The sequence below is a fragment of the Solanum tuberosum genome, unplaced genomic scaffold (genome assembly GCF_000226075.1).
Source record: "Solanum tuberosum cultivar DM 1-3 516 R44 unplaced genomic scaffold, SolTub_3.0 scf00267, whole genome shotgun sequence".
NCBI lineage: Eukaryota > Viridiplantae > Streptophyta > Magnoliopsida > Solanales > Solanaceae > Solanum > Solanum tuberosum.
This window is the reverse complement of record NW_006239199.1, coordinates 267,598-295,261: the sequence shown is the minus strand read 5'-3', so window position 1 is coordinate 295,261 and position 27,664 is coordinate 267,598. Positions and strand designations below refer to the sequence as shown.

Below are 27,664 nucleotides of genomic sequence, written 5' to 3'. Positions count from 1 at the left end.
TAGGGTCTGAGGAGTGTGAGTATATGCAGACCTTACTCCTACCTTTGTTGAGGTAGATTGATGATTGTTTCCGATAGACCATCTACTCAAGAAAATCGTTTTCCACAACAATTTTTGAAAGAAATGTCAGAATGGAAAGGTACTAATAGTAAAAATAGTAAAATAACCAGGGTAAAGAACAACAGTAGTGATGAACTTAAAAAATAGGATACTGAGTATATGGGTGTTCCAGAAACCGCTCGACTACCTATCTATCCTAATTCTCGACCTTCATGTTCTCCTTTCTAGGATCATGTCCTCAGTGAGCGTTTGATCTAATGGTCATTGCGTTAATTTGATATTAGTAGCTTAACGTGCACGATGCTCCAGAATGGTTGCTTGATTATTATTATTTTTAGTATTATTCTTGATGATATTATCATTCCTCGTACAAAATATTATTTTGTATTTATGGTATCAAAATAACTAGTATATGTTTGTACATTTTTATATCGAGTGTTGTGAAGCTGTGTTTTTATGATTTTTTTTAAAAAAGAATACATATATATGACAAGATCAGATTTAACCCAATGACTAAATTACATTTAATTAACAAAACTAGGGGATGTAACAATATTTAAGAACTTATAGATCTAATTAAGCACATCATTTATCAAAATACCAGTTTGCTTAATGCATAGTCACCTCACTCTTGACCATAAAAATGTCAAATTAATAGTTCTGGTAGCTATTTATTCCTTTTGCAATATATTTTATCTATTCACTTTTACTTGTCTATTTTGAACTTTACACGTCCCTTAAGAAATAATGATTGATATAAATTGTCTTGGAATCAATTTCATCAGTTGGCTATAACTTCAACAATTTCCATGATACATTATTTCGTACTGATGCCCCAATCATGAAGGCACTTCATTCATGCCTGTAGGTCCTAACAAACAGATAGACAAACCTTCTCAGTAGTGTTGTAGAGAATTTGCATAATTGCCTACAAGAAAATGGTTCCATAAGTAATTGTTGATGTTAAGGTATAGTTGCCTTCACCACCTCCATGGAGAGCATGGTATTGTTGAGATATATATCATACGATTGAAAAGTTAGACGTAATATGTTGTTTCAAATAATATACACCAATCAGAGCAATATAAATTAGATTTTGACTATAATTTCAAATAATTGAATTTTATAAGCAACTTCTAAAATTATAACATATCTAATTGAAAAAAAAATAACTTTTTGGTAAAATGACGGTAAAATGAATAGGAAGAAAAAAAGATTTCTTTCAATTTACAGAGTGAATAAATTACCTTAAGGTGTCAAGAAAATATGTGGGATGGATAAGGTTTAAGTTTTTATCTTTTTATCTACCGTCTTTGATATAGTAATACATATCAATAAAAAACCAATTAAGGGGAAGGGGAGAAGAACCATAACGATTAAGAAATTTAATATTGACTTTAATTCTAGGCTTTTAAATACTATATACAATAATTAGAATAGAAGTTGTGAAAGCAAAGTAATGTGAGTTATTCATATGATTTTTAAAATAAAATAATTAAAAAATATATTTTAAATAAATTATGGTCTTAGTTTTATATAGTGAAATGGAGAGAGAAATGTCAAAAAAATAAAATAACTACAAGTGAAAGTCATAGAAATGTACCACATATAGTTGCAAAATTTAAAATTAAAACTAAAATTAAAAGTTATGAAGATTGAAGGTGAAATGATTTTTAAATGCACATTGTTATATCTAATAAAGAAGATATATTATAGTGATAGATGAAAAATTGAATAATCGAATGTAAAGATTTTTTTGAGATATTAAAAATAAACAAATAAATGAAGGGAAGTAATTGGTTCTAAATAAACAAATAAACGAGTACTCTGAATCTTATTAAGTAAATCAACTCGATGATGCTTCCGAATGATGATTCTTGTTGAATTCAAAAAGTCTTTGATTTAACTGGTATATATTGGGTAAGCATCAGTTTTTGAAATTTATTTTGTAGGAATTTGTTTCTAAAATTTACTTTTGTATATGTTACTGTATTATTGATAATAAATGAATTTTAAAGACTCGCTATGTTTAATAATTATCCACATATAATTATATTTGATAATTAGACCTCAAACAATGATATTTCTAGAAAAAATTCAACAAAAAAATTAGAAAAATATTTGTGTTAAATTCTTCATTTCCTTCACGATATAAATATGAAACGACCATTTACGTGTATCTACTCTTTTATAGGTGATTAAGTAAAAGAGAGAAAGATTCTTATTGATTCTCCCCATTCAAACAGTGAAAATTTTCAAAGAGTAGTGATGAATAATAATATTTACAGAAAATAATAATAAAAGAATTTTCCCGACTTACTTTGGAACCTATACGAATGAAGGTATTTGATTTCTAAATGTGTAATTGTGACGCCCCAACATAAGACTAGAAGTCCACATCGACAAAACACATGAAAGATGTTGGGTATATAAGTAAACAGACCACAAGACATTTTATTAAGGGGTGTCAATAATTGTAGTAAAGACAAATCTCATTCAGTGGGACAAAGGCTAGTAGGACTTGAACACACAACCTCATAGAATTTTTGTAACTCTTTAACCAATAGGCTAAACCTTCAACTTGTTTCAAGATGTATCAATACTTGTATATGTATTTATTAAACCAAAGTTTGACCTCTATATACAATGTGATTTTCCGACGAAGTTTGCCCCTGGGTATATAAGTAAACAGGTCTTACCAACTAGTGACGCATTTTAAAGTCGTGTGGGCCTAGGCCCAAAGCGGACAGTATCAGGGTATATAAGTAAGCAGGTCTTACCGACTAGTGACGCGTTTTAAAATCGTGCGGGCCTAGGCCCAAAGCGGACAGTATCAGGGTATATAAGTAAGCAGGTCTTACCGACTAGTGACGCGTTTTAAAATCGTGCGGGCCTAGGCCCAAAGCGGACAATATCAGGGTATATAAGTAAGCAGGTATTACCAACTAGTGACGCGTTTTAAAATCGTGCGGGCCTAGGCCCAAAGCGGACAGTATCAGGGTATATAAGTAAGCAGGTATTACCAACTAGTGACGCATTTTAAAGTCGGTGTGGGCCTAGGCCCAAAGCGGACAATATCAGGGTATATAAGTAAGCAGGTCTTACCGACTAGTGACGCGTTTTAAAATCGTGCGGGCCTAGGCCCAAAGCGGACAGTATCAGGGTATATAAGTAAGCAGGTATTACCAACTAGTGACGCGTTTTAAAATCGTGCGGGCCTAGGCCCAAAGCGGACAATATCAGGGTATATAAGTAAGCAGGTCTTACCAACTAGTGACGCGTTTTAAAATCGTGCGGGCCTAGGCCCAAAGCGGACAATATCATTAGCGGGCTGAGCCATTACAATAATAAAGTAAAAAGAATAGATAAGTACAATCGTAAGAAAAGTGGAAAATTTTAGAGGATAGTTAATAATAATTACTTTCGTGATCCTCGCTTGTTTCAACTATTACATAACTAAGATCTTGGGTGTTAAATGAGATCAAATGAAATTTTCAAAACATGGTCATTATTTGGGTTATTCCATTCGAGTACTCTGAATCTTTCTGAATATACCATCTTGATGACGCTTTTGAATGATATACTCCTTATATTAGGCAAACGTCAGTTTTTGAAATTCTCTTTATATGAGTCAGTTTCTAAAATTTCTCTGTATTTGTTATTATAGTACTGAATCAATTTTAAAGATTTGTTACGCTTAATGATTATTCAAACTATAATTATATTTGACAATTTAGGCCGTAAGTCGGGGGCGGCCATAACATAAGGCTATTAGTTTCACACCTCTCTATCTCTTTCTCTGAGAGAGTGGGTTCTCCGCGGGGCTATTACACGTATTCCCAGACCGCGTACGCTGATATTTCTATATTTTTTCAATAAAAAAAGGAAAATCCACTTTTTGTGTTAAGTTCTTCTTTTCTTTCACAACATAATTATGAATCCACCATTGCGTGTATATACTCTTTTTCTCTCTTCTTTTATAGTTGATAAAGTAAAAGAGAGAGATTCTTAATGATTTTTACGACTCAAACAGTGACAATTTTCAAAGATTAGTGATAAATAATAATGTTTACAGAAAATAATAAGTATTAAAATTCTTTTTCGGACTTTCTTTAACACCTATACAATAGAGGTATTTGGTTCCCAAAGTATATAATTAAGTAAGAAGAATAAATAGATAAAATCATAAAAAAAAGTGAAAGATTTTATAGAATAGTTAATAGTAATTACTTTCGTGATCCTCGATTTTTTCAATTGTTACATAGCTAAGATCATGGATTTTAAATGAGATTAGATGAAAATTTTGAGATTTCAAAGTCTGATCATTATCTAGATTATCTTTCATTCGAATAAATATTTCTGAATAGTTTGAATGATGATTCTTAGTGAATTCAAAAAGTCTTTGATCGAATTGGTATTTTTCAATCTAATAGTTCCTATATCAGGCAAACGTCAACTTTTGAAATTTGAGCCAGTTTCTGAAATTTGCTTTGTATCAGCTATTGTCTTTTGAAGTTTGCTTTGTATATCACAGTTTCTGAAATTTGCTCTGCATTTGTTCTTGTCATATGAAATTTACTCTGTATGAGTGTGCTTCTGAAATTTACTCTATAATTGTTATTGTCTTTTGAAATTTATTCTGTATAAGTCAATTTCTAAAAATTACTTTGTATCTGTTATTGTTTTCTGAAAATGTATGAGTCAGTTTCTAAAATTTACTCGGTATCTTTTATTTTGATGCTAAATAAATTTAAAGACTCGGTACGTTTAATGATTATCCAAATTATAATTATATTTGATAATTAGACCTCAAACAGTGATATCCCTGAAAATTTTCAACAAAAAGGGAGAAAAAACTTTTTCCGTTAAGTTCTTCTTTCCTTCATGATCATTATCTAGGTTATCCTCCATTTGAGTACGTTGAATCTTTCTGAATAGACCATCTCGATGACGCTTTCAAGTGATGATTTTTTTCCTGTGAATTCAAAAAGTCTTTGATTTAACTGGTATTTACCAATTCAATACTCTCTATATTAGGCAAAACATCAGCTTTTGAAATGCGCATATGCGTCAGTTTCTGAAATTTACTCTACATATAGTATTGTATGGTAAAATTTACTTTGTATCTATTATTGTCTTTTAAAATTTACTCTGTATGAATCAGTTTCTGAAATTTACTCTTTACCTGTTATTGTGATACTGAATGAATTTTAAAGACCAAAAATATTTGATGATTATCCAAACTATAACTATATTTGATAATTTGACCTCAAACAATGTTATTTTTGAAAATTTTCAACAAAAAAAGGAAAAAAAAATAACTTTTTGCATTATTTCCTTCATGAAATAATTATCAATCCACCATTACGTGTGTATATACTCAAATTTGCCTTTTTTTCTCTTTCTCTCTCTTCTTTTATTAGTGATTTTTTTTTTCTCTCACTAGTTTTAAATTCATCTTCAACGACTCGAATCCATATGTCTTATCTCCAAACGCCATAACTCTGAATTCTTCCAAGCTTTTTAGGGTTTTCATAGAAAGAATATGAAGTATCAGAATTTGGACCTATTCGACCCGAGAACGGCGGTCATGGACCCGGAATACTCCCCTACCCATACCGGGGAACCCGATTTCGCCTTCGCCTTCGACGACGTCAACTTCTCTGATCGTATTCTACGGATCGAGATCCTTGGAGACTCAATCGCCGGTGGTTCTAATTCCAGCGGCGGCTGCAGTAGCTTAGCCGATTGGGCTCGTAATCGCAAGCGCCGACGTGAGGATTTCAGGAAGGAAAACGGTTAGTTTTCGTGAATCTATGGGGTTTCTAATTGGATTGTTTTAAGCATCTGTTTGCCTGATTTATCTGTTGGCGATTTTTGGAACTTGGGAGATATTTGATTTTGTTGAATGAGTCAAAATTGCAAGGAAAGTTGGGGTTTTTTGGGATTTAAAATTGTGATTCTTAAAGTTATTTTCTTGGATTGTGGTTTCCTCGGGGGAAAAGGGCAGAAATGACGATGAAAAGGAGAAAAAGATGGTGGGAGATGGCTGGTTTGGAATAGTTGAGGTGTGGGTAAGCTGTTTTGGACATTATTGTGGGCAAGCTGGCATCGAACTAAACTATTTAAAAATTGTTTTTTACATGGGAAATAGTTCTTCAGCTTTTCCTTATGATATTATTATGAACTTTATAGTTTTAACTTTTTAAGGGAAATTTTGATTAAATGAGATGAACAACATATTACACTGACTTATACATGTTTCAGAGTATTACCTTTTTTTTTATAGTATGTGGTTTTTTATGGTTAGTCAAAGTGTCATATTGCGGAAATGAAGTTTTCGCAAATTCTGCTTTTGTGGTTTGAAATCGCGACGGAGTTAAACTTAAACATATCACTTGCTGCATATGCTTACAATGAGACTTCAGCTGCTAATATTTTCCTTCCGTAATCATTTCATTTTAGGGGAGGTTGGGGGTGGCGGCAAGGGATGAACAATATACACTTTCTTCCCTTGCTATAAATGTTATGCATAGTGATTGGGATTTTGCTCTTTCTTATGCTGGTATGGGTTTTTCTGATGATAACCAGACATGTACCACTCGTTTGCAGCTTTGGATATCACAGCATGCCCTGAAGATCAGGTAATTTGCTGTAATCAAATTGATAGTGAAGATGCTGATAACGAAAATCAAGATGAAGCAGTTGTTGCAATGATTGAAGAGCCAAACTCAGGTATTATTATAAACAAATTACTTTCTAGATTTCATTTCCTTAGTCCCTATTTCCCTGGGAACTCTTATGATACTTAAAAACTCTCTTTTGTTTTTAAAAATTCTGTACGACTCCCAAATGCTAATCTGATTTTTTTTCTAAGATAGAAGGGTGCAAAAATGAAACACAATTGCAATTTCATGAGAGATAGAAGACCTGGGTATGACTAACCTCAAGAAATATCACCCCAAAAATGGTTGTCTTACTCCATTTGTCATGGATCAGTTTGGCTCTTAAGGTGGTAGGTTTAAAGGGATTTCTTTATTATGCTTAGGTTCATTTAGAGGAATGTATGTGAAGGATTTAAACTGTTCTTTCTAGCGTAAGCCTTAAAGTTACCTGTTTAAAAAAAACGTTTTTTCTAGCTTGCAAGAGGAAATCAGACTGCTCATTTGCCAAATTCAGTAATTTGAGTTGCATGCTAGAACTATTCTGGGCATGTATCTGTGTTGCAAATAGCTTCTGTTGGTTATATTCACATAGTGGAATAAATATTTGATGAAAGTACTTTTGGAGATCAAACCTGGTATAATTTTGTAACCCATACAAGAAATGTTTCTTCTAGTTACCAGTGAAGTTGGAGTGGACCATGGGATACTGAGGTTTAAATCCCAGTGGAGCCAAAACAGGTTAGGTGATTATTCTCATCTATCCAAGCCTTGGTGCTAATGGAAGGTAGTAGGTACCTGGTGGATTAATAAGGTACAATGCTACAAGCAAGCTGGTCCCGATACTATCGCTATAAATAAAACATCTTTTGTTTCTAGCTTTCAGTGTGTTTCTGACTGGATATATTCTTTATAGGGGAATTAGGATAGACCGAGTCTGTTTGATGATCATACTGCTCGAGTGGACATTTTATTTTCTATTCAGTAAGTAGCTTGTTCGATTGGTTGGAGATAATATTAGAGTGGCTGGTTTTGTTAGCATTTGTTTTAAAAAAATTAAAATGTGAATGTCTTGCTTCCTTTCAAGAGAAAACCAAGCAGCACAATGCAATAAAATTTGTGCTTAGAGTCTTTGCATAGAGCTTAATTATCTGATGGAAGGAAAGACAGAAGAGTGAACTTAAAGAAGATTTTGTTAATGGTCTTTGTAATCAGTGACTCGTGATTACGGAGTGCAGTTTTATTAACCTTTGTCTTCAATGAAGTCGTGAAAAAGGGTGGTGTGACATGGGCCGGAAAAGATAGATAAACCATGTTATGTTTTCTGTGCAGGAGATGAAGGTGCTAATAGTGATGATTCAACTTGGAATTGTGATTCTCCAAGGGTTATGAGAGTTAAAACACTAAACATTAGCTCCCCCATTTTAGCAGCAAAGAGTCCATTCTTCTACAAGGTAAACATTCATTTTCAAGTGTAAGCTGCTTATGCACAGTCTAGATTTTAGAATGGTATTTGAAGTTTGAACCCGCTTTATCGTGTAATTTATGCAGCTCTTCTCAAATGGGATGAGAGAGTCTGAGCAAAGACAAGTAACTCTACGGATCAATGCTTCAGGTATGTCATGTGCACTGTTGTTTGACCTTGATTACATAATGGTCAATGAACTTTAGTAGAAATTAACTTGACAAAGTCTGAATGCATTTTCCCGTTCATCATGAATGTGAGGTTTGCAAATCATAGGGAATTGAAATGTTTGTACTGTCATACTTTAAGAGGTCGTTTGGTAGAGTGTATAAAAATAATGCTAATTAGAGTGTATTTAGTAATGCTTGTATTAAAAATGTATGTATTAGCTATGCTTGCGCCTTGCATTAATTATATATAGATGATTTCTTATGCATTGTTTGGTTTGTTGTATTAAAAATAACATGCATTGCATAAAAATATTTATTACAAAGATACCCTTCATAATTATGGTGAAAAAGATGTAATAAAGATTTTGAGGGGCAATGGGGTCTTCAACCAGCTAATACTTGAAAATTCATGGTATTAGTAATTCACACCTTAATACACAATTGAACATTAGTTATACATAGCATGAATAAATGTACCAAACAAGGTACTACTAATACACAAAGCCAATGCATGCATTATTTTTGTTAATACACTCTATCAAATGACCCCCAAGCGTTTTATAATATTTGATCTCCTGGACTTTTGGTTTTGATGATTGTGTATCAAATATTGTTTTTTATATGAAGTGGCTTTAAAGTCAGTATCATATCTCACATAAAAGTGGTTTTTCTTTATTTGTTCCCATGGAGCAGAGGAAGCTGCATTGATGGAGCTCCTGAAATTTATGTATAGAAATATGTTAACTACAAATACAGCGCCTGGATTGCTGGACGTGCTCATGGCTGCTGACAAGTTTGAGGTTGCATCTTGCATGAAGTATTGCAGCAGGCTACTGTGTAATTTGCCTATGACTCCGGAGTCAGCTTTGCTGTATCTGGAGCTTCCTTCTAGTGTCCTGATGGCTGATGCAGTTCGGCCATTGACTGATGCAGCAAAACAATTCCTAGCTGCAAGATACAAAGATATAACCAAGTTAGTTCCATTTATGCTTACCCTTTTTCCTTTTTCTTGTGTTATTTAGTTTGTTATCCAAAACAGCTGTATGCACACCAATGATAATTAAGTCCATAAAACCATTGTTTAGTATGCCTATTTTTTTCTGTCTTTTGTCAAATATTTCTGCTACCGGATTTTATTTCGGCCAATTTCAGCAGATGGTTCGAAGTTTTTTTTCAGTAATATGTTTTTGATAAGCAAAACTGGAACCTTTTCTATAATATTTGGGTAATATATTGGGAACTTTGTGAGCTTTTAAAACCTAAAAGTTGTAACGTAAGAATCTGACTTAGCAATTATAAAGAAGAAATATGACAAAACCCACACCATAGGTTTATATACCTATGCATAAAATGTTCATCTAAGTTTCAACATCTGAAGGTTGTCAATAATTTAAACTACATTATTGTTTCAATGCATAATCACTAATGTAAGTAATGTAATTCATTTCAATTTGATAATAGCAATATTTCATGAACTTTATAACATGTTGCTTTTTCATCTTGTATGAAGGATTGATGTGGATTACATTACTAAAGGTTTTTTTTATTGAAGCATCTGGTACTTGCTTGTGCTTGTTTAATCAGTTCATTCATCTTTGACAGGTTCCAAGAAGAGGTCATGAAGTTGCCTCTTGCTGGTATTGAGGCAATTTTGTCCAGTGATGACCTTCAGGTAGCATCAGAAGATGCAGTATATGACTTTGTCTTGAAGTGGACAAGGGCTCATTATCCTTTGATAGAGGAACGCCGAGAAATTCTTAGTTCAAGACTTGGTCGTTGCATCCGCTTTCCTTTCATGAGCTGCCGAAAGCTTCGGAAGGTTCTTGCATGTAATGACTTTGAACATGAGTTTGCATCCAAACTAGTGCTTGAGGCCCTCTTTTTTAAAGCTGAGGCCCCACACCGCCAACGAACTCAAGCTGCAGAAGAATCAGCTTCGACCAGTCGTCGTTTTGTAGAGCGTGCATACAAGTATCGACCTGTTAAGGTTGTTGAGTTTGAACTTCCACGCCAACAATGTATAGTCTACTTAGATCTTAAGCGGGACGAATGTGCTAATCTTTTTCCATCTGGGAGAGTATATTCTCAAGCTTTTCATTTGGGTGGACAAGGGTTTTTCCTGTCCGCACATTGCAACATGGATCAGCAAAGCTCTTTCCATTGTTTTGGTCTCTTTTTGGGAATGCAGGAAAAGGGTTCAGTTTCATTTACAGTCGACTATGAATTTGCTGCGAGGACAACACTAGCAGAGGAGTATGTGAGCAAATACAAGGGAAACTATACATTTACTGGGGGTAAGGCAGTTGGCTATCGCAATTTATTCGCCATACCCTGGACTTCTTTCATGGCTGAGGACAGTCTCTATTTTATTAAAGGCGTACTCCATCTCAGGGCTGAACTTACTATCAGGCACTGATTTTTCTCTTCTCCTACAATGTCAATTACTTAAGTTGTTTTGCTTATTATTATTAGCTGAGCCGCCAAAGTCCCGTATCTTTTTTCTTGGCTTTGATCAAGCAAAAGAAGTGTAAGGTTTAGGTATCAGTACTAACTGCCATAGGTATTGAAACATTTTATAATGTTATCCTTTTGACCATAGTAGTTTTATCCTTGTGCTCTCCAAAGCATGAGAAAGGATGTAAATGGAATTCAGTAAGTGAGAAATGTTTGATTGTTCTGAGTTCTGACCCTGTTTTAATGCAATACAAGCACAATTGTGAACACTGTGAATAGATTATTTGATTTTAACTTTCTTATGCCCTGTTATAGACAAGTATATATAATTTATATCTGACTGTGTGTATCAAAATTCTTTCTACTGATTAACAGTGTTCTTTCTTAGTAATGTTCATGAGGTGAAGCCAGTAATTGAATGGTAAACATTGTGGTTGCTATGCAGATTGGTGACTCATACAACATGATTTATGTGTGGATTGGAATTCCTTTCTACTGTCCATTTCACTTATGATTCGTTTGGTGTGATGGATAATTATAGGATAAATTTGTATCCATTTATTTCTTGTTGGAAAAATCACTAGAATATTCTATTTAAGACTTTAATTTACATAATATAAATTTAGTTTTTTTTTAATTTACAACATGTACATTTTAATTACAAATATGACTTATTATAAGCTAGAAAATTCTAGACCTATTTTATTAGTTTAGTGGACCGATTTTATGGGTCTCATATTTCCTTTAATAAATATCTTACTCTCTCTCTCTTGTTACCATTTACACGAAAGGAATGCCAATTAAATGTCATTCATCATATTTTTCCTTGGTATTAATGAATTGCTGCACTCTTTTTTTTTTTCTTTTCTCTTTTTTCATGTATCTTTATTGAGGAAAGGATTTGTATAACAATTTGCTTTCATTTTTTTTTTGTTTCTTTTCAAAATCATCTAACAACACAAAAAAATTAATTTTGCTTCTTGGAAAAATCAATTATGAGTAGGAAAGTTGCTTTGGATAATACTCTTGGTTTAATGAAGTCTAATATCAATGTCAACAACCCTAATCGTTTGTTCAAGACTAAATTTTGAATTGAATGCTTTCATCCCTTCTTCGAAAAGTAAATCTAAAAGAGGTAATCCATCTGATAGTGAAATCTGTAAGTTGAGGCCAATAAAACAAAAAAAAAAGGTAAAAAGAGAGAAGATGGTGTAAACTCAAATATTGTTTGTTACACCTAAATCTGCAAGAAAAAAGGGTAAGAAGAAAGTTATTATGAATGTTGAGTACCCTCATGATAGTGATTTTGAAGATGAGATATCAATTTCAAAATCATTAAGTTATTAAGAATGGTTTTTTTTCATTCTTAATTTTTTTTCTTCAAAATCATCTCTAATTAGAGAAAGAATTTGTATTTGTTTCTTGGTGTAATCGATCATGAGAATTCATATGGATTATATTCCTAGAAAGAGTCTTTGCTTAAGGCAATCTACTATCGACATCAACAACTTCATTGTTTGTTCAAGACCAAGCTTTGAGTTGATTGCTCTTATTCTGTCTCCCACCGGTAAATCTAAAAGAGGTCAATCATCTGGTAAGTTATTATACATAATACGTCAAAAAGAATGAATATAGAGAATAACATAGGTGTAAACTCTATCATTGTCGCACTCAAATCAACAAAAGAAAGAGGTTACAACTATGGAGTGATAACAATTTTGAAGATGAGATTTCAATTGAATAAGGTGTCTAAAGAAAAATAATTAAAGAAACAGTTCATCTGAATATATAACGTGCTTTCGAATATGTTTTGGATAGTTTGATAGCTATTTAATTTGGTATTTGATGCATTTTTTTGTTGTAGTTTTGTACTTTATTGATACAAATTTGACAAAATATTGTGTTTTTATTGTAGTACACCATTATCATTGTAGAAGTTAAATATTTTAAGTACTTGATTTCTATTAGTATTATACAATTATGCTCCCTAGTGATCCTCTTAGTAAGCGACTAAAGTAGACTTCATCATATGTTAACCATACAAAACAAAACCAACATATACCATATATTCTAACAATTGGATACGATATAATATACCCACCTTTATCATATATCAAAATCATATAATATACTAATTTTTCTTAAAATAAATACTATTATATATACAACGCATAATATACTATATATCATACCAATATGGTATATCATATAACATACCAATTTTCATTGAAATAAATACTACCATATGTAACACACCATATAATGTAGTAACTTATACCATAAATCATACTAACTTGGTATTATATAATATACCGAGTTTTCTTGAAATATATACTACCATATAGTCACTATATAATACACTAACTTATACTATTTATCATATCAACACAGTTTTATTTAATATACCAATATTTTTTTAAATAAGTAGTATCAATTAGATATTATATCATATATCATCCCAATGTGAAATCATATAATATACCAATATTAGTTGGAATAAATACTTTATAATATATCAACACATTATTAATTAATTTGTATACGAAATTATCCCTTTTAAACCTTAGTGAATACCATCAATAATTTAAGAAAAAATAATTAAAATTTAGTATCATCATCACAATGTAGATATTTACTTGTATCCCACTTTACTTGTCGTACAAGTAAGTATTTTTCCTATTAAGTTTGTAAGAAAAATAATCAATACAACGTCACTTTCCAATACTTTTAATTTTGTTTTGTTTTTAGTAAATACTTTTTTCTTTTCCGTCACTAACTCAAATTGGGTAAAATAATTCCCCTTTTTTCAATTCCTACTAAAAATAGAACAGAAAATCCGTTCCTCCCTCCCTATAAATAGGGAGAAAGAAGAATTAGGGTTTTTGAGAAGCAAATATATATCATGCCGAAGAACAAGGGAAAGGGAGGTAAGAACAGGAAGAGAGGGAAGAACGAAGCTGATGATGAAAGGAGAGAACTAATTTTCAAAGAAGATGGACAAGAATACGCTCAGATACAACGTATGTTAGGTAATGGAAGATGTGAAGCTGCTTGTATTGATGGTACTAAACGTCTTTGTCATATTCGTGGTAAGATGCATAAAAAAGTTTGGATTTCTGCTGGTGATATCGTTCTCCTTGGCCTTCGTGATTTTCAGGTATAATTTCAACCTCTGTTTTTTTTTATTTTATCTGGAAATTGATTGTCATATGACTTTTGATGAATTGAGTTGCCTGTGTGAATTATCAAAATCATGATTTGTGTTATTTTACAACTAATAATGAATTACCGATTAGGAACAGAAATAGTTACCCTAGGTTGACTTGTCAATAGTTGAATTAATTGTCCATATTCAATTTTGACTCTGAGTCTCAAACTCCACTTATGTGATTACATTGGGTTTGTTGTTGTTGTTGGGAACGGGTCAGGCTTCTTTTATGAACAAATTGTTTGCCTTGAATTCACTACTTCTTTTATATATTCAGTAGTTGTTCCAATTTGCCTCGCGCTTTTACTTGTTCAAAATATCAATTGTTATGTATTTGGATTTGGCAGGATGATAAAGCTGATGTTATTCTCAAGTACATGCCAGATGAGGCAAGGCTGTTGAAGGCATATGGAGAGTTACCAGAGAACATTAGGCTCAATGAGGGTGTTAATATATTGGATGAAGAAGACGACGGCCCTAATGATGATTATATTGAGTTTGAGGACGAAGACATCGACAGAATCTAGATTTTTTCTTACTTAAATTGCTTTTTTGCCTTATATGTTCGTTACAAGTAAACTATATGATGATCACAGAGCTTTAGGTTTCTGTATGAATATATTTATACTTCTAACAAGCTACTATATTATTTCCTATTTGCACTATTTTCTGGATGGTTTGCTACTTCTGAAATGTTTTTGCTCGTCTTTCTTCTGAATTTGTTGCTATTCCTTGGTGTACTTTTAAAGGTTGCTGGAATATTTTTAGAGTTTATACTAGCTTTTGGTTTGAATGAGTTTATAGCTTTTAGTTTATAAGTCAAAAAGTCCAATTATAACATGATTTTTAACTTATTTTTGTCTTTTAACTTAAAATAAGTCCTTCAAAGCACATCTTTATTTTATCAAAAAGAGCTTAAAAATTGACCTAAAATGTAATACAAACTAGGATCTTATGCATGACTTCTTTGTCATAAACGAAATGGTTTGGATTCTTAATAATTTTATATAAAAAATATTATCGGGTTATTAGCTTGATATTGGTTTTTTAATATTGGGTAAATCGATAACCAATTAAGATAGTAGTAAATTAGTAATTTACTACTTTACCACTATATAAATATTAAATATTAATGAGTACCTTATAGATTACTAACTTTTAGCCTTCAATTCACATTATTGTCCCAGTTCTTTTATTTGTATTGCACTTATATAGTTCTTTTCATGTAAGTTACTATTGTTTCTATTTTATGAACATTCAATAAAGTTACATTATTGTCTCATCGTGTCAAATTGTTGGAGAAGTCATATAATTGTTTAATGAGCATTTCTTTATCGGTTAAATCGAAAATCGAACCTTTGAGGACCAAAAATCATAAACCGAAAAACTATAAAAAATATTTACCGATTTGTTTAGCATATTTAAAAATAAAAGATAGATATATCGATCCGATAATACATAAAACTAAATCATATCGACCGGTGCACACCCCTAGCCATCTTACCATAGGACCTTAACTATAATAAACTATAGGCTTGAAGTTTGGATACAAATTCTGGAGTTTAGGTTCCAGATTGACAAACCTAAAATAGAGTTTTTGGAGTGCAAGTTAAGAGAGGAAGTTTCAAATATTTTGGATCAACAATCTAAAGAAATGGGGAGATTAATGATGTTGTTACACATCATATTGGAGCGGGATGAATGAAATGGAGACTCGCATTCGGTGTCTTGTGTGATAAGAATGTTCCACCAAAGACTTAGAGGTAAGTTTTTTAAAGTGGACGTTGGATCAATCTATTTACAACAAATTTTAAAGTGATAGAAAAATAAATTACAATCACAAATAAAATATGAAGAAACATAATTTCATGCATTTATCAAGACTGTGATTACAAATCTGTTGATTCCTTGATTCTTCTCTCTTTAGATTTCTCCGTAATTCGAGGGCCGTTAATGACATATTTCTCGAACTATGATGATTTTGACTTCTTCTCCATAATCCGAGAGTCATTAGTGGCGTATTTCTCGAATTAGGATAATTTGGACTTGATCTCCATAACTCGAGGGCCGTTAGTGGCGTATTTCTCGAACTAGGATAATTTGGACTTGATCTCCATAACTCAAGGGCCGTTAGTGGCGTATTTCTCGAACTAGGATAATTTGAATTTTATCTTCCATGAAAGGATTTGTGGATCTTCTTGAAGTATTTGATTATCAAGAAGACTCACATATTTTGATCTCATCTTTGTGAATATTCCATGAATCGTACACAAGATTTTTTATAAGCGGTGTCGATATATAATAAATAAATAAATAATTGATATAATAACATTATAGTTTGTGTACTAACAACTTCCAAGATGACTTAGTTTTAAGAGCTTTTGGCTAAAATCATCCCTTAACTATAACTCAAATCTAATGTACATACATCCTTATATTATCTAAGTGAGCAAAAAACATCCTTATACTATCCAAAAATAACAAGAATCATCCTTAAGTCTATTTTTGTTACGAAACTGATTGAACCAATAATTATATTTTATTTTTTAATTTGGTCATGTCTTAGCCAACACGAGAATATCAAAGTTACCTAAAAGGAATAAGGACATGGATAGAAAATGAATCTTTCATTAGTTTATATGTTTTTTGCATCATCAAGTAAATTAACTTGTAACAATACATAAGTCTTGAGATATTTATACAGTAGGTTCCGATGTTTAGAAAAATTATGTAAAAAAATCAATTTAAAAATATTATGCCCAACTATTTAGAAATTTTCTTTAATAAAATATTTAGTACGTATGTACGTTATATACAGTGCAATTTACATTTTATACAATGTATATAAATGCTGGAAATTTAGTGAAATTACGTAGGCGTTTAGTTATGAAAAAAAATATTTTACTTGAAAATTTTGAAGTTGGAGTTGTATTTGGCCATACTTTTTACAAAGAACATTTAGAATTTAGAATATATTTTGTCTGAATATGATATAAACCCTCAATTCCTAAAAATTAGAAAAATCACCCAACTTGATTAGCTTAACCATGTGTACATATATTCATTCGACTTGACACATTTTTTTTTGTTGGTGGTGTGAATTTCTTAAAAATTAAACAAAAGGATGAATCTTGCAACTTTCTGGATAGTGCAAGGATGTTTTTTGTTCACTTATATAACACAAGAATGTACTTTAGGTTTAAGTCGTACTTTAGGGATGATTTTAGCCAAAAACTCTAGTTTTAACTTTATAACTTATTATTATGTCGAGTTTTATTTTGAACAGTGATTAAATTACTAAAATACTATACAAACTATATTCTAGTTCAAACGGTCCATTTTATTCTAATTTAATTAGAAATTGAAGGTTGGAGGTTTAAATCTCAACAATATTAATTTTTATGCAAAAAATAACTAGAAAAGCCAAAATCAAACAAAAATATGCACTTAGTGAGGGTCGAACTAGGCCAACTGAAAGAGTCATTGCACTTTAGCCGCATGCCAAACCAACAAGCCAAGGCAGCACATTTGTTTAAGGAGTGTCATTTATTAAAAAAATTCGACGAAGTAGTGTCGGATGACACCCCTAGAAATAGGGTGGTTCCGCCCCTGTTTTCAAGGGAATATAGTACCCTTTATATAGTTATGAACTAGGATTTAGGGTTAAGTAGCCTCCAAGAATTCTAATTAATTGGAATTGAACACACCTTGTAGAGTCCCAACTTGAATTGAACATGTCTTGTAGAGTCCCACAAAATTTCAATGTCTGGGCGGAGTATTAATCGGTCAAAATATCACACGTCTTAAAGATAAAAGTAGCGAAAATGAGTACGTTGAGATGGATGTGTAGACATACTAAGAAAGTAAAAGTAAGAACGAAGATATTTGAGACAAGGTGGAGTGGCCTCCGTGGTGTGGACAAGATAAGGGAAGCGATGCTGAGATAATCCGCACATGTGAATTTTGATGCACAAATGCCCTAATGAGAAGGTATGAGGTTGGTTATGGTGGGTCTAAGGAAAGGTAGAGGAAGAGAAAAGGAAAATTGGGGAAAGGTAATTAGACAAGATATATTGCACTTGAAGCTTTCCGAAAACATGACCCTAGATAAGAGGATATAAATGTCGATGATTATGATAGAAGACTAGTTGCATAATTGAGCATTGTCTAATTTTCCTTTATCAATATTATTATTACTAATTAAGTGTACATGTTTTGCACATATATATTGTGTTAACTATAATAAATATATATACAAAAAATAAATAATTGTGCGTTAAGTAGTAAATATATAATCAAGTTATTAGAAAAAATATTAGTATTAAATAAGTGCAATATTTTTTTAAATGATAAAAAAAATGTTATCTTTGTAAACTTGTAGATCACAGGTTAATAAACAACATAAATTTCACTAGTTTAGAGCTTAATTGCGTGTCTTCTTAGGTGTTTCCAAAATTACTATTTGTGTCACATTTCGATCCTCAAATATATGTATCTCAAATACATAAATTAAATTAGGTGCAATTTATTCCGAATACATTGTATCCCGACAAATTAACATGTATATGATATACGCTGTCTCTCTCGTCTCTCCCTCTCTCGCTTGCCGCTCTCCCTATATATTTGTATTTGAGAATGTATGTGATAGCAAATATATATATGTATTTAGGTGTATTTGACTTAAAATCTGATTTGCAATTATTAATTAGTGAAATAAAATGTAATTATTTCAACTATAGGGAGTAATATGGTATAAATATTTATGTAATTAGTAGTTTTCCCTTCTTTCCTTTTTTTTTTAATCTAAAAAACTACTAATTTCAAAAGAGTTCATTAGTAGTGTTTCCTTCTTTCTTTTTTTATATCTAAAGAAATCCTAATTTCAAAAGAGTTCGAAGTGCTAAAAGATTTCCTAATATAATTGGTCTTGTCTTAGAATAATAATAATAATAATAACACTCCGCATAAAAAGTGTCCTATATTAAACCTAGAGGAATTGAAACTTTACAAAATTAATAAAATTTAAGGGAGATTTATTTTATAGTAACAAAAAAAAAGTTGTAAATGGAACACAAATCTAATTTGGAGAAGTTAGTTTCATGTAAGAGATTATTTTAATTAATTTCAAAGTTCTAAATATCAAGATAATAATTATTTGAGAAAAATAGTAAGTGACAATTTTGTTCATTATAAAGTCTTATAATGAAGAGCAAAAAGTTCAATCAACATTTCTAAAGGTCTTCGTGCTTTTAATATAGTATAAAAGAGAGATTATTCTCCTATTATCTTTTTAGATTTTTATTATTACTTGTTATTTTGTGTTGCTTTGTTTCTATTATCATGTTAATTGTTATTGCTATGGGTTTTTTCTACGTTATTTTCAACATGACTTCTTCACTACTATATTCATTTTTCATATCTGCTTTGAATGTGCTTCCTCAGCTTAGGTCTATCGAAAATAACCTCTCTAAAGCCCGTACTATATTCATTTATCATACTTGCTTTGAATGTACTATTTGAGCTGATGTTCTATCGAAAACCTCTCTAAAGCCCTGTTGCATTGGATTTTTGGCAATAACCATGTACTCCGTTTCAAAAATTCATTTGCCTTGTGCACTTAACCGACACCTTTTTTTTTTATAACCGAGAAATCTGCCTGTACCCGCCCTTTGGACCAATCACAGTCTTCTAAACTCGGTGGATAATGGGTCCGCCCCTCTACCCTTATCCACTTAAATACTGAACTTCGCATTACATGGTGTGGGGCTTGAACCTGTGACCTAAGCAACAAATCCTCCACATTTTGCCACTCGAGCTAGGCATTGGGGGGCTTAACTGACAGCCTTATTTACAGAACAATATGGTGTAACAAGATGCAGAAACAGACTATGATTTATAACACTATCAAATGAAAGTGAAACATAGAATTTTCTTTTGAAGATTGTGCTAAGATAAATAAATTTACATCAAAACCTACTCTTACTTCACATGAACATATGCCTCTAGTACAAGAAACTTACAGTTCATTTGCATTGGTGCTGGAATTCGTTCACCGTGAATTTGACATCAAATTACATGCATTTATTCAGTTCCTGCAACCTTCTTCTTCAATTCCTCAATGTCTTCCACCAATTCTTTTCTACTTGACTGTAAGCAAGAACAACAAATTCAAATCTCTGTTGCATCTCCATGCAAACACCACCACTATTCTACAGTAGTCATGTATTCTCTTTGTGTAGTTATTTCAAAATCTCAGAACATTTTATTCATGATGCACAGGGTCGCTTCATCTCACAATATGAGATACACTACAGACCAACAGGGACTACTGCAGAAATGTTAGTTGGCATATCGATGCTAAATTCAGATTTTGTCATGGTTAAGAGATGTTTCATAAGACTGAAATAGACAGCACAGTGAGAACATTGAAGTATCTCGGTTTTGGCTGGTTTGACAGGATGAGTTACCGTGGCGGAATGTGATGTAGAGGGAGATACCAGAACCAAGCCGCAGCCACTCTTTTTATTAATTTAGCTTAAGATAGGTTCATCCACAGACACTACCCCTTGAAACTGGATGGACTTACTAAACTACAATGTTTATGAAGATTAGTTCACACCTGCATGGGAAACAATAAGGTAGCAGACCACCTTGCAAACTCAGGCCATGAATGCATTGTGGCTAACCTTTTAAGGCGTGGCCGAATGGATATTCATATTGTGCTTTCAAGACTATCTGGTCCACTATAAAAACATCTACCCTCTTGAAAAATAAAGTATGATAATGACAGATGACAGATGATAGATAAAGTATTTTTAAAAAAATTTTGTGGAAGAATTTTGAAATGTTAAGAGAACATGAAACCTAATCCCGCGATCTTACTTTGAAGAGAAGGTAGCGGTAGACAAACCATCCAGTATATCCAAGTCCTACCAACTCCAAAACTTTCGGTAGCTGCAGAAAGGGAGAAAAATTAGTGACTCAGATGGTTGGGCAAAATCACAGAAGAGATCTATTAAAGACAGGATCTCAGTCTGTCATACAAATGAAAAATCAGAAACCTAAAGCAGGGAAAAGACTCAGAACAGTCTTAAAGCAGTCCTCAAGTAAAACAATTAGCTTATTCCATTGATCTACTTACTAGAGGAACTGAGTTGATGGCACCAACAAGAATTGAAGATAGCCAAACTGCAACAATTGCCCCACCACCGTAAAGTAGCACTGTCGTCTTGTCTTCAACAGCATCCCACTGTAATCAATACACAGATATTCAATGTGAGTTAGACATAAACAAATTTGTTTATAAACATAAAAACGATAAAAATATATAAATCCTAACTTCGTATTAAAAGGAAAAGCTATCTATTCCAATCAGTAAAGAAAAATGCATCTCTAATAATTCTTTAATTGTATTTTTAGGTACTCCCACATAATCTCCATTTGAAAAATTCCAACTTGACAAAACCGTGTACTACGTACCCCAAATTAGAGAGCGTTCAGCAGATAAAAACTATGAAGAGAACTCTAATGAAGGTAAAAAGAACAAGAAGTCTATGGTTGCACTAAATCTAATATCAAAGTTATCATCACATGGTCCTATTTAACTATTAGAGTTTCATTTCAATGATCTACTCCTATTGTTAAATTGAAGAAAGCCTCAAGACATTATACATGTAACAATCTGACAAGTATTGTTCTATAAGTATTTTGCAGGAATAAGTAACTCACACTCTATGGTGAAGTACTGTGTACAAAACAAGGTTTAGATCTTTGTAAACCTCAAAGAGATGCAACAAAAGAGAGATTAACTACCAAATGACTATTACTTTCAGCAGAGAAGATGCAATTGTTTCTCAGGTGACAAGCCATCCGGTTTACCTTTTCTTTTAGCTCTGTTATGAATTCACTAGTATCAACAGAAGCTTCTTCAGATGAAGAGGCTTTAACCTGGAGTAGCGAAGACCTTTTGGATTCTGTTACAGGACATCAACATAAATCATAAGCACAGCAACAGGAACAAGTATTATCTTCGAAAAGAGAAAACATCATACTAATACAATGTTCATCACTTGTATTTAAGGTTTAATGTAACTATGTCAGTAATAGTGTTAAGCCAGCAACAAGAGGTTCTCTGTTATTCGCTCTGGACCTTATCTGCATAAACCATTATAATCAAGGTAGAAAAGAATTCCAGCTTTTGCCAGGGATTAACTGCAAACTTTTGGTTTTACATACACAGTATTATCACAATGTCCATGAAACATGATCGTTGGCATCGGTCCTCTACACTTTTAGGTACTAAAACATCAAGATTTGTGCACAAAATGTGCATTAGAGTAAAGACTGGGATGTACTCTTAACTTTAAGCCATTCAATAGAAAGTCATTTCATCACAGTGTATGAGGTTCTCCTTTCATTGCGAAGATACCCTTTTCCCTTGGTAAGAAGCATGATTTTTTTGGAACTCCAATAACAATTGAAAGCACAAATACTTGGTGAATCTACCAAAACTAGGTTAAATTGTCAATCTCAGTTCATCGAAAAGGATATTGGAAAGTAGAAAAGGCTAGTAACTACTTCATTGCAGAAAAGGTATCCATATATACCAATAAATTCCTATTTATTTCTGGAGAAAGAAATGGCAAATTATGAGTTGCTATCCATTTTCAGATGCTATATTCCTTGATGTAAGGAGCCTTAAAGTGGCTTCAGATGCCAATTCTAAGATAGCACTGGATGCAAAGCAGCTAAGGACAATACCCACTGAATAACTAAATCAAAGACCAGAAGTAGCACATGATATATGAAGCTCTTATATCACAATTAAGTAGTACATGAGCTAACTGTAAAATGACAAGAGTTACTTGCACAAATTGTGTCAATCAGTATTATTCAGCCATAGGATAAGACATCATACCCAAAGAATTAAACAAGCTAATCCCACGGTAAATTAGGCCGAAGGCAAGCTAAAAAATATTAAGCCGGGGCATGGCAGAATTAAAAGGCCTAGTATACTGCATGAGTATCGATCAAACTCTGGCAGAAGGAAAAACTTTCTTAGCTTCTCAAAAACTTCCCCAGTCAAAGGTATAACAATATTTTAGTTTAAGACCAAATGATTTAAGCTTCTACTCAAGTCATCACAAATGCGTAAGTAATTTATTGATCATCGTGACAGAATAGCAACAAGCACATCAGAAAACAAGAGAGGACTTTTTTAGGAAAAAAATCATAAAAAAAAACATATCAACTACAATCTACCAAGGAAACAGATGTGAAGAATTGACACATTCAAGTTCAACGATCAACTTCAAATGTCAGTTAACCAACTTAACACGATGCTCCACAAAATGATCTAAAGTAGGACAAAGAGATAGTATAACAAGCCAAAAAATCTATCAATAAATCAACTAAACTTCAATCTGAACCAGTTGCCATCTGTTTATGAATCTTTTTGCATGTCCTCTATTCAAACATTTTAAATTTGGAAAACTCATAGTAATAGTTATTAAGAAGAAAACAATTTTATTTGTGGTCTACCTAGGCAATCTTTCCTTTATCCGAACTTAGGAAAAGTTATGCTCTTTTTTTTTACTTTTGTGAAAGATAACTAAAACAAGAAACTAGCCCGAAACTAAGTGAGGAAATGAGACCCCAACAACATCTCCTGCAGCACGTGAAGAAATGCTAGAAGAGGACAAGTTTATGCTTTACTCTAAAAGGGGAAGACAATGAGGATGTTTGGCTAAACTTATAAGTTGGCCAAACTGGTTTATAGGCACTTTTTAGCTAATCTACGTGTTTGGTAAACACCAAAGTGTTTTAAGGCTAAATTCAGCCAAAAGCCATAAGTTTTACAATTTTAACCTTAATATTTTATCTATTTCTCAACACATCTTTTCCAAAACAGAACTTCTTACATCCTCTTCACTTCATATCCATCGTTCCTCTTTTCCTTTACACATATACTTATAGGGTTATTTTAAGCGTTTTAACAAAAGAACAACTTATCAACATTTTTTTACCAAACACATCAACTGCTTATTAACAGTGTCAACACTTCTATCCAAACATGTATCAACCTATTTATAAAATCAGTTCAACATTCTTCAACACTTAATAGCTATTTACAATCAGCTAATCACAGGGGCTCAATATGTCCTCTCTTTTATAATAGGGTGTTTCACCAAGTATAGAGTTCAAAATATTAAGGCATAATGCATAGATAGACACCTAAATTTGGCCTCAACTAGAAACTAAACACCTTAACTTTGAAAATGCACATCTAGACATCTAAACTTGGTTTAAGATGACCTTGTAAACACCCTCAACTTTGAGAATGCACCCCCTTAAAGGTGTCTAGATGTGCATTTTCAAAGTTAATGTGGTCGCAAGACACACTTGTGTCAAGTTGAAGTGTCTAGACGGTCATAATGAAAGTTTGGGGGGGAGGTTCAACTTTTGGTGGGGGTCAAGTTAAAGTATCTATCTATGTATTATGTCAAAATTTAATTTGACCTAGAAATTACTAGTGGTAAATAAAATAATGATAGAAAATTGATTGACTAAGAAAGCATCACGTCAAAGTTCAAAATAAGAACAACATACCCAAACACAATCCCACAAGTGGGGTCTAGGGAGGGTGGCGAGTACGCAGTCGCCGAGTTGATCAACTTTTTTGGAAAATGATAAAAAGAAAGATACCCCTATTGTCACTCCAAAGAACGCTCTTCGATAGACCCCAACTCAAGTAAAATATATAAAATAAAAGTATGCAAAGCAAACACAGTAGCGAAGAAATATGTTGAAAAGAATGAAGAACAAAATGGTAGCAATGCTAAGAAAATACAATAGTTGAAGCAAATAAAATATCACCAAATACTAAAATAAAAAGATAACTTACTAAGGAGTCTTTTGATAGCGTGTATAAGAATAATGTAGAATATGGTGTATCAATAATGTCGGCATTAGTAATACTTATATTAGTTATGATGAGATTATTTATTATGCAATATTTGAATAAAAATATTAAAAAATAACATGAATTGCATAATTTTGTTATCAAAAATACCCTCCAAGGTCTAATTCGAGTGGCAAAAGGTGGAGGATTTGTGGCTTAGGTCGCAGGTTCAAGCCTCACACCATGCAAAGCGAAGCCCGGTATTTAAGTGGAGAAGGGTAGAGGGGCGGGCCCATTATCCACCGAGTTTAGAAGGTTGTTATTGGTCCAAAGGACGGGTCACAGACGAATTTCTCAGTTATCAAAAAAAAAATACCCTAAAAAAATATGGTGAAAAGAATGTGAATTTTTTTTTGAGGGAGAACAATGTCTTTAACCATGTTAATGCATGCAATAAAACCGCTTGCACCATATTAGATGATGAACCACCATGTATTAGCTATACATACCTAAATACCAAACTGAGTGTATAATTATACATATGTTGAAAAAGTGTACCACACATGGTATTAGTAATACACAAAGCCAATGCATGCATTATAAACATTGTATTTTTATTTGGACTAAGAAAATTTGTTCAAGTTCTTGAACTTGTAAAATATTTATATTATATAGCATGGAATACACGTGCGTTGCATGTGTTCGAGAACTAATGTTTTAAAAAAGAACAAATAATTTCAAAAATGTTTATCTTTTAAAACTCATAAATAAAAAATAAACATAAATTATTTGATAAAATATATAAAAAAAAATGGTGGAAAGAATCCAAATCCAATACAAGGGGTAAGTGCAGAGTTTGCATAATACAAGGGGTGTAGATTTTTAAAAGGGTAAAAAGAAAAATACCTCTTAGTATCTATATTCCCTCACTAGAATCTACCTTTTTATAGCCAAACCCCTACATATATGATATATATAATCACCGAAAGCATCTTTTCTCTATAAGAAACCCCCCACCCCCATCCATCCATCCATCCAAACCAAATCTAAATTTTACTTCTTTTCATTCAATGGAGTTCATATCCAAACACCTACAACAAGAACATGATGACCAGAGAGGAAATTTAAGAGAGTTGATGATCAATGACAACAAAAAAAAAGTGGTGAAGTAGTCCAAATACAAATGCATCATGATCAAGCTGAAGAAACAAACACGACTAGTATAAAAATAACAAGTATGCAAATCAAATACAGTAGCAAAGAAATCATGTTGAAAAGAATGAAGAGAACATTAGCAACACCATAAAAAATACGATAATTGAAGCAAATAAAACATCACCTAATAGTAAAATCGAAGAATAAATTACTAAGATGCTTATATTAGTTATGATTGCATTAGTTATACTGAGACTATTTCTTATGCACTATTTGGTTTGATGTATAAAAATTATCATGAATTGCATATTTCTAAATAAAATATTTGTTTACAAAAATAACTTCCACAAATATAGTGAAAATGATGTGAAAAAGGTTTTAAGGGACAATTGTATTTTTATCTGTACTAATGTATGCATTAAAACCATTTGCACCATATTATATCATGGATTTCCATGTATTAGCGATACATACCGTAATACCAAACACAGTGCATAATTATACATATGTTGAAAAAGTGTACCACATATGATATTAGTAATACACAAAGCTAATGCATGCATTATAAACATTGTATTTTTATTTGGACTAAGAAAATTCGTTCAAGTTCTTGAACATGTAAAATATTTATATTATATAGCATGGAATACACGTGTGTTGCACGTGTTCGAGAACTAATATTTTAAAAAAGAACAAATAATTTCAAAATGTTTATCTTTTAAAACTCATAAATAAAAAATAAACATGAATTATTTGATAAAATATATCAAAAAAGAATGGTGGAAAGAATCCAAATCCAATACAAGGGGTAGTGTAGAGTTTGCATAATACAAGGGGTGTAGATTTTTAAAAGGGTAAAACGAAAAATACCTCTTTAGTATCTATATTCCCTCACTAGAATCTACCATTTTATAGCCAAACCCCTACATATATGATATATATAATCACCAAAAGCATCTTTTCCCTATAAGAAATCCCCCACCCCCATCCATCCATCCATCCAAACCAAATCTAAATTTTACTTCTTTTCATTCAATGGAGTTCAAATCCCAACACCCACAACAAGAACATGATGACCAGAGAGGAAATTTAAGAGAGTTCATGATCAGTGACAACAAAAAACAAAGTGGTGAAATAGTCCAAATCCAAATGCATCATGATCAAGCTGAAGAAATAAACACCACTAGTATAAAATAACAATTATGCAAATCAAATACAGTAGCGAAGAAATTATGTTGAAAAGAATGAAGAAGAGAACATTAGCAACACCATAAAAAATACGATAATTGAAGCAAATAAAACATCACCTAATAGTAAAATCGAAGAATAAATTACTAAGATGCTTGTATTAATTATGGTTGCATTAGTTATACTGAGACTATTTCTTATGCACTATTTGGTTTGATGTATAAAAATTAACATGAATTGCATAATTTCTAAAAAAAATATTTGTTTACAAAAATAACTTCTACAAATATAGTGAAATTGATGTGAAAAAAGGTTTTAAGGGACAATTGTATTTTTATCTGTACTAATGTATGCATTAAAACCATTTGCACCATATTATATCATGGATTTCCATGTATTAGC

At 32.1% G+C, this 27,664-nt stretch overlaps 3 protein-coding genes across 4 annotated transcripts in view; 2 read left to right on the top strand and 1 right to left on the bottom strand.

The window, feature by feature from the left end:
* The first annotated feature begins 5,464 nt into the window (after positions 1-5,464).
* On the top strand, positions 5,465-11,087 carry LOC102595805 (BTB/POZ domain-containing protein POB1-like). 2 transcript variants are annotated; one of them, XM_015314040.1, is made up of 6 exons: positions 5,465-5,858; positions 6,652-6,795; positions 8,055-8,176; positions 8,274-8,337; positions 9,051-9,330; positions 9,960-11,087. In XM_015314040.1, exons 1-6 carry the CDS (start codon positions 5,606-5,608, stop codon positions 10,771-10,773), a joined length of 1,677 nt encoding a protein of 558 aa, XP_015169526.1. In that variant the 5' UTR covers positions 5,465-5,605; the 3' UTR covers positions 10,774-11,087. The 2 variants fall into 2 exon arrangements, with proteins under 2 accessions (XP_015169526.1, XP_006358650.1); XM_006358588.2 differs by having other exon boundaries at positions 5,466-5,858; positions 6,673-6,795.
* A 2,492-nt stretch (positions 11,088-13,579) lies between these two features.
* LOC102595476 (eukaryotic translation initiation factor 1A-like) lies at positions 13,580-14,729 on the top strand. Its single transcript, XM_006358587.2, has 2 exons — positions 13,580-13,968; positions 14,367-14,729. Exons 1-2 carry the CDS (start codon positions 13,714-13,716, stop codon positions 14,544-14,546), a joined length of 435 nt encoding a protein of 144 aa, XP_006358649.1. The 5' UTR covers positions 13,580-13,713; the 3' UTR covers positions 14,547-14,729.
* A 5,156-nt stretch (positions 14,730-19,885) lies between these two features.
* Positions 19,886-27,664, bottom strand: part of LOC102595149 (protein CURVATURE THYLAKOID 1A, chloroplastic-like) — a 22,563-nt gene continuing 14,784 nt past the window's right edge. The window contains exons 2-5 of the mRNA XM_006358586.2: positions 21,898-21,992; positions 21,161-21,268; positions 20,902-20,973; positions 19,886-20,166 (exon numbers count right to left, since the gene is read on the bottom strand). Coding sequence (XP_006358648.1) covers positions 20,101-20,166; positions 20,902-20,973; positions 21,161-21,268; positions 21,898-21,992 — 341 coding nt within the window. The 3' untranslated portion in view covers positions 19,886-20,100. The remainder of the gene's footprint in view (positions 20,167-20,901; positions 20,974-21,160; positions 21,269-21,897; positions 21,993-27,664) is intronic.